The 8,012-nt window shown below is 33.5% G+C and overlaps 1 protein-coding gene across 1 annotated transcript; it reads right to left on the bottom strand.

Annotated features, from left to right (window-relative positions):
• Positions 1-1,353: 1,353 nt before the first annotated feature.
• On the bottom strand, positions 1,354-6,950 carry LOC142345060 (uncharacterized). Its single transcript, XM_075397141.1, has 2 exons — positions 6,646-6,950; positions 1,354-2,049 (listed from the first exon to the last, which is right to left on the bottom strand). The coding sequence occupies exons 1-2, from the start codon at positions 6,853-6,855 to the stop codon at positions 1,354-1,356; spliced, it is 906 nt and encodes a 301-aa protein (XP_075253256.1). The 5' UTR covers positions 6,856-6,950.
• Positions 6,951-8,012: the final 1,062 nt, after the last annotated feature.

Below are 8,012 nucleotides of genomic sequence, written 5' to 3'. Positions count from 1 at the left end.
CATTTAAAAATCAAAATCATTACTTGAGTGGTAGAGCTACTAAAATAATCAACACTATTTTTCCCTTTTACCTATGTAAATATATGTCATATCGGATTCTTGGTGATCACACTAATTAAAATATGGTTTTAAGGACCTTAGAAAACATGCTAAGATCATAAATGGTTCTTAGTAAACATAAGAAACTAAAAAAAATCAATACACTGATTTGGGCTCCAATATTTATTAGTAACAGATGGAAAAATCAGGTTCAAAAAATTTGTTGTATTTTGTGTATTGTAGTCAGGCAGTTCAAAATATTTTTATCCCAGAAAACCTTTATTTTGTCACACCTTTTAGGTTCAATACGCCTTCAGAGTATAATTTTCTGCTATCTAGAACAATAGTATCAGCCCATAGCCAAAAACTAAAATTGATAACAAATATTCTCACTGGACACCACAACAGCAATTTTTGTTAACTCTTGACCTGAAGGAAGATTGTTTTTTAGCGAGTTACTCAGCTTTTCATTGGTGATACATTTGCAGTACCAAGTAGCAGGAAAATGCATTAAACGGATGAAAATCTGGACGTAGGTATATTAACACCAATAGAAATGTGATATACGGTTCTTACTATTCAAAAAGAGATCATATATGGTTCGTGATAACAATAAAAATATTATACGACGCCTAATAAAAATGTGTTTATCTTGTATGGATCACTATATGTTCTTTGTATGATTACCAAGAGTTTCCATCCTGGGTAAGCTAAAGTAAATGTGCTGCTCTAATATCTTTGTTGTTAATGTTTTCAACAATAAAGTGTTTCCTTCTCTTTTGTTATCACCCTCCCTCCCTCTCTCCCTCCCACACTCACTCCTCGCCTCTCTCTCTCTCTCAAACACTTATGGGTAATGGTTAACTTTTATGAGTTTAGAGTTAAGTAGTGAAATTATTTCCAAGACATTTTTACTTGCAAAAGTCAATTAGCACTAGCTGATAATTCTCTCAATAAATTTACAATAAAAATTATCAACAACTATTTGCTATTCACTTGTCACAAAAATTTGAGCGAAAGATTCTATCAATATATTGGTCTATTGGAAAGAGTCTTGATACATCTGGCCAAGACAAAAAGGATCATGCTTTTCTTAGAGATACTTCCTAGAGACGAATGATCTAAGCAAGAAATCTTTAAATATAACAAATTTCAACATATCTTGATGAGATAAAGACCACATTCCAAATTTGTTTAAAAACATGTAAAGATTTTATTAGTTTGCTTATCTTTCAGGGAATTTAAGATATATCAAATTTTTTCTTTCCACGAACTAGTTTCAAGTTTTGAGAAACGATTGACACATTTTCGTCATTAACAAACCTTTGGGGCTAAAAATCCCCAGTGGTTATGCCTGTTGGGTAATTTATGACCCGGGTACGTCTCTATCAAACCATCAGCTATCGATTGTAATTGTAATTCCACCGCGTATACTAAATACGTTCCCATTCTTTGGAATGCTATATGCTTAAATATCGTGACATCCGACCAGGTAAAAACGGATAAAGCGGATGAATTCCGCTTTATATAGGTCAAGTGTCCGCCGTGTACACGTGAGTTTGTCATGACGTACAGAAGTGTTCTGTTATCGACACCATATAACGTCATCAACTTCAAAATATTCTGAGGGCTCAATTTTCGCAAAGCGCAAGGTCGATCAGATGCTCGTAAGTGCAAAACAACAAACTGAAGTTCTTTTTGTTTGTTATTTTCTGAAATGGAAGCTCCCCTTTTTACTTTTTTGACCAATTCATACTTAATTTTCCAAGCTGCTGCATTAATGAATGGCGAAAACTGTCTCCGATCAATGATTTGGCTAATTTTCTTCCCTTTGATCTTGTCAAATAGGGCCGCTATTGAGCGACGGGGTTTGATATGGCAAGTTCTGAAGTGACATAGCTTGCACATATCTTTGCGTCCGTACTCGAATGTAACGACGCTTGACATTGGTTGGTTGAGCTCGGGATCATCTTTACCAGCCACCCTTAATCTGCAGTCCCGTTCGTGGCCCTAAATACCCACATTTTGACACATACCCGAGGCGAATCTATTTTTAGCCCAAAGACGAGCAAAAAATTTGTACCAGGACAGCTAAACTCCTAAACTTTGCATCAAATATATTTTAGAAAAAAAACAAATTTGCACCGCGAAATTCCAATTCCCACAAGATAAAAATACTTTTGATGGAGGACTTCAAATTTGGTAATATATGAGATCCAGACTGATTAGTTAGAATCTGAGATCCAGACTGATTAGTTAGAATAGGATCTGAGATCCAGACTGATTAGATCGAATCTTTTGCGATCAAAACTTTGCCATAGAAGAATTTTTTATTACGTGGACATAATGTGATTGCAGAGAACCGAGAACTGCAAACAAAATGATTCAGGAGAGGACGGATCGAACTGAATTGTTTCACGAAGTTCGGAATTTTTTAATGAGAGAAATGATCAGAGTAAGATTTTAAAAAGTGCACAAAATTATTTTAATCATAACTAGCTAGTACAGACTTCTAAAATAGGAGAATTTCGTGAGTCTTGCGCTGTTCGTGAGTCTATTTTAGATACTAATCATGTGTTCGTAATTGCCCAGCAACTTTGTTTATTGGACGTAAACTTTGCTTCAGAATAATTTTGTGGATTGACCAATTTGTGAGAACTATAAAAACTATAAAAATACATAAAATTGAAAGTAAAATCCACACATACGTGATTGTAATTATTAATGCACAATCGCAAATTTGAAATCCTCGTGTCAGTTTGAATTGTTATCTGTTGAATTGAAAAATTAGACAATGTAAAATAATACATGATCTAAACCGTTGCAATGAAATCCTAACCCCCTGTTAAGCTTATCTCATAAAATTGATGACAATTAACCAAAAATTGATGAGCTTTCAGTTGAAAACCTGAGAGACATTCCGTAAATATTTGGCGAAATCGACCAGAAATTGGCAAAATTTGATGGACGTTTGCTCCATAGCATTTGAGACCCCGCACTTGAATCTCAGAGCAATTCAACGCTGAATCAGCACATTTCAAGAGTAGAAACTTTATTCAATTCTGAAACATTGCAACTCCAGAATATTTTAATCTCTTTTATGTGCAGTTTTTCTTCAGTATGGTCATACCGAGTTCATAAATTTCGCCCAGGTTAAATTTATCCTGCATAATGAGAAAGTTACTCATGCGCCGATATAAAGTCTGAGCAGCATAATGTCATACTTTCATTGCTGGTAGTTACTATAGTAATAAACACGCTCTTTATTTATAAGTGAGGGTATAGATAATTATCATATAGCCCATTCAGCTTCGTGGTTTTGACTTGCGACGCAAATTAATTCTAACAAGAATCCACGCGGAAGTTTGAATCGCATACAATGGAAACCTTGTTGGTGGGAGTTAAGCAGACCTAAATATATTTCAATTTGTAAGTTTTACTCAAAAGCTAAGACTAGCCATTGCAAATTGTGACATGAACCGAAAACTGGCCATCCAGAAAAAAGCAGAAAATTTCTTGATTGATTCAGCGCTGGTATGCTCTGCCACAGGCCTCCGGGACAATCAAAATAATTATTTTTCTATTTCTGTTTTTCCGTTCATGAGAGTTTGGACTTACCTAAGTTGAGGACTTATATTGTATAATTTCTCCTTGCGTAGTAAGAGAAATATATCTGAGTTCCACTTTTGTCTGGCAAAATTGGAACTCAGATTTATTTCTCATACTACACAAAAAGAAATTTAAACAAGTTATGTCCTTAATTTACGCAAATTTAGACCAAAGATTCGTAAAAGCGAAAACAAAACTAGCAAAATTAATGCATAAGATACATAAAACAAAATACAGCGAGATATTTTGTTGATTCAAACGCCAGATACATCAACAACTTTTTATACAGCTGTGTGCTAATTTTTTTTTACTAAAAATATATATTTAAATTTGCTCTCTTGCCCAGGAAATTCCTAAAAGTTTTTGTTTAATGAAAAGAGTTGATGTTTTGGATAAACTATTGTGGCACCAAAGAGATCTTTTGGATAACTAACATTTTTCTGAGAGAAAAGTCCAAACATTTTTGACTGCTGATTATAATGAAGATCAAAATGCGGCTAGGTGATCTGAATGATGAGCAAATTTATTCAACATAATGTTGAAAGACTTATCCAAAAGATGACTTTTGTGTCACATTAGTTTATTCAAAACATCAACTCCTTTTGTTAATTAAATAAAACCTTTAGAAATTTCCTAGGCAAGAGAAAAATTGAATTAAATAGTTTTAGTAAAAAAAATTTAACACACAGCTGTACAAAAATTTGCGGATGTCTTTGGCGTTTGAATCGACAAAACATCTCACTGTATTTTGTTTCATTTATATTATACAATTATTTTGTTGATTTTGTTATCGCTTTTACGAATCTTTGGTCTGATTTTGCATAAATTGAGGACATACCTTGTATAATTTTCTTTTTGCGTAGTAAGACATATAAATTTGAGTTCCACTTTTGCTAGCAAAAAGTGGGACTCAGATATATTTCAACAAAACTTAGAAAGAGTTATCCAAAATATCTCTTTGGTGGCATATTAGTTTATTCGAAACATCAACTTCTTTCTTTATTTGAACATTTAGTAAACTCCTGGGCAAGAGAGCGATTTTAGGAATAGTGCAACTTTGAAGAAAAAAGTTATGCACAGTAAATAATTAGCAACTTTAGCCAACTATTTTGTGAAGTAGTTTCCAGCCTGTCTGACTGGTCAATCGGAAATTTTTCACTTATCTAAAACATTTTCAAAGATTTCTAAGACACTATTTTCAAATGTATTATCTTCCAGTGACACATTTTTAACTGCAAAGGCAACGAAAAGTTCAAACAGTTGAAGCAAACATAACGCGAGCTAATAAACTACATTAAAATATATTACAAAGTTCTTAAGAACTGTTATATAAGCCACGTCTAACGCCGGGATAAAAAATGATGAAAAAGTTAAACGAAGAGTTTACGGCGTAAATATTTGTTAGTAAATATTTGTTAGGTTGTATTGCTGTGTGCTATAATTTGAAATAAAAAAGAGAAAAAGTTAATTGTGTCTTTTTGCCTAGGAATTTTCTATAATTTTTTATGGCAAAGGAAACTTTTAATTTGAATAAAACTAATGTAGCAGCAAAGAGATGTTTGTATAACTCGTTCTACACTGCATTTTGATCTTAAATACAAGCAGGTGTCAGAAAAGTTTGAGCTTTTCTCATAAAAACTTGCAGTGAAACATTTCGTTAATTCAAACGCCTTCAGAATCCATATCAACCCATTTTTATATTGCGCCTGAAATTTAATTTTTGTTTTCTAATATATTGTGATAGTTTCGCTAAATTATTTCCATAAGAGTAAATGATCTGTAGAATTTTGTTCATATCAGGTCCTTACAAGGTTCATAAAGCCCTATAACGGGGCCTATTAAGTCCTATTTCAAAAGTAGAGCCTAAATTAGGCCCTAATTGGAACTCTGATTACCAAATTTTGCGAGTAAAATCCACATTTCTTAAATTAGAATCCATGTTCTGTATAGGGCCCAAAAGGCCCAATTCTAGGGCTCTAAAATAACTTGTAAGAACTTGATAAGAACACAATGCGGCACATTATTTACTCTTGAGGAAAAAAAACTCAGAAAAACTATCACAAATTATTGGAAAAATGTAGTAAAATTTTAGCAATAAGCAATATAAAAAACTGGGTACAGGTGGATTCTCAGGGCGTTTTGTTTAACGAAATGTTTTATGAAATGTTTTACTGCAATCATGTATGAGAAAAGAACAAGCGTTTATGACAGCTGCTTATAATGACGATCATAATGCGGCTAGGTGATCTGAATGATGAAAAAATTCATTCAACAAAATGTAGAAAAAATTATCCAAAAGATCTCTTTGGTGCCACATTAGTTTATTCAAAATATCACCTTCTTTCTTTATAAATAAGCTATGTCTAACGCGGGGATAAAAAGGTGATGAAAAAGTTAAACGAAGCGCTTTCGATGAAAATGTTTGATAGTAATGTTTTTCAACAGATTGTATAACAATTGTTCAGTCCTTTCTTCGGCAGAAAATTTGCTGGAATAAATTTGTTTCAAAAAACTAATTTCCAATGATATGACCATAGAAAACCATGTAATTCTCCGTGAAATTGTATTTTATTCCTAAAAAATTGAGTACAAAACTTTTCACTTTTTCCGATTATTCTCGTCTTTTTTTGGGCCTCAAGACACAACTTTGGTGTTTTTTTGCGTGGATGTACTTCGCGTCTTCAGTTGGCTCGGAAGCTCCTATTTAAATAACTTGTTCTTGGCTAAGTTAGAATGCGAGAAATGGAAAGGGAGCTAAAGATCGTGGAATGAATGACACCTGTTAACTTAATTGTAAACTTATAGATTTTACATCAATTGTGGGATCTGTTCCGTTTGTGCCCCCCTCAGCTTAGTGGGTGCATATTATTTGCAACCCCCGACGCACGTGCAATATTTTAACTTAATGATTTACTATGTAATGACACGTTCTGGAAGGGAGGGCGGTGTCACAAACGGAAAAGATCCCAATTTTGCGGTCATCATAAAATAACTCACCTCGATAGATTTGACAGAGTAAGTGAAGTTGTGCAAGTCAAGAAAGTCTGAGAAATGCCAACCATGGTAAAATTTTGAGGGCGCAAATTTTCGCCCAGCGTGAACTCCATACAAACGAGGAGTGTAGTCCACCAATGATCGATTCAAAGAAATGGCTAATTTACTTGAACATAGAAAGTCGTCAAATTTGTGAAGAAATCCGGAGCCCATGTTACTGATGTCATTGAAGGCGATATATCTACCAGAAGACTGACAATAAGGAATATCGCTAGAGGATGATTTGAAATTTATTAATGGTGGTAAAATTTTGTGTTCGAAAAAGGGCTCATTTTTCGCAACAACTGCACGGGCAATTTGTGTTTTTTGCACAGGCAATTTGTGTTTTTTGAACTCTTGAGTGGTCAACTTTAACAAAGTCTCGTCAAGACATTATCTGTGGAAAAAGCAACAATAATTGGGCGAATCGTCATAGTAGTTTCATTATCGTTCTAAATGACACGTTGTTAGTTGTTCCGACCCCACTTAGTGAAGGGGGGGTAACTAAATACTCAAACGTTTTTTTTTGTTCAGTCAATTTTGGCCAATCGATATATTCATCGCAGAGAATCGTGAATAGTAACATTGAAAAACTCTTCGAGCCTTGAATTTGAATTAAAAAAACTTTTTAAAATCCTTTTTTCGAGGAGTTATTGACTTTTAAAATTTTTTGTGAACCTTTCATATTTGGATGTGATTTTTTTCACTTTTTAGCGTTAATTCTGCAAAGTTTTAGAATTTTGGTATCAAAATGTGAATTAAAAATTGTTTTTTAGATAAATTATTGACTAATTTGATGATCCTAAAGAACGATCAGCAATAAAAAGGGTAATTTTTGTCTCACCGGAATTTAACAATCTACAGAATCCGAATTCTATTGGAGAACGTATTTTTTCAATATTTGTTCACAATTTTGTCGGTTCTTCACGTTTCATTGAGAGAAAAGTCAATGACTCCATCCAAAATTCCGCTAAGGGGAAATCCAATTCCCTATAAGTGAGACTTAATGATCTTTCTTGTGTCTTTGGGGAATAATCGCACATAGTTTCCTTGTGTTCAACAGTTTCTTCTTGCATTTTTCTATGAAACTCTCAATTCTGGCTTGTATTTGTTGTCATTTTTGTAGTCCTAAGACGTTTGCTGATTAATGTATGATCTATGTGGCTTCAATTTGAGGTAACGTGTTCAATGCTTTCCGTTTAAAAGTTGTGGTTTAAACTGCTCTAAATCTATGATTTGTTTTCAAGTTTTAGTGAAATGTATTAGTTCACATTCGTTGTTTTTAAATTACATTATCAAAACACTAAGAGACCCAATAGGTGATGATAAGA

Source organism: Convolutriloba macropyga, chromosome 8 (assembly GCF_964194025.1).
Source record: "Convolutriloba macropyga chromosome 8, txConMacr16.3, whole genome shotgun sequence".
In the NCBI taxonomy this organism is placed as follows: domain Eukaryota; kingdom Metazoa; phylum Xenacoelomorpha; order Acoela; family Convolutidae; genus Convolutriloba; species Convolutriloba macropyga.
Note: the sequence above shows the minus strand (reverse complement) of the source record. Positions and strands in the feature narration are given on the sequence as shown.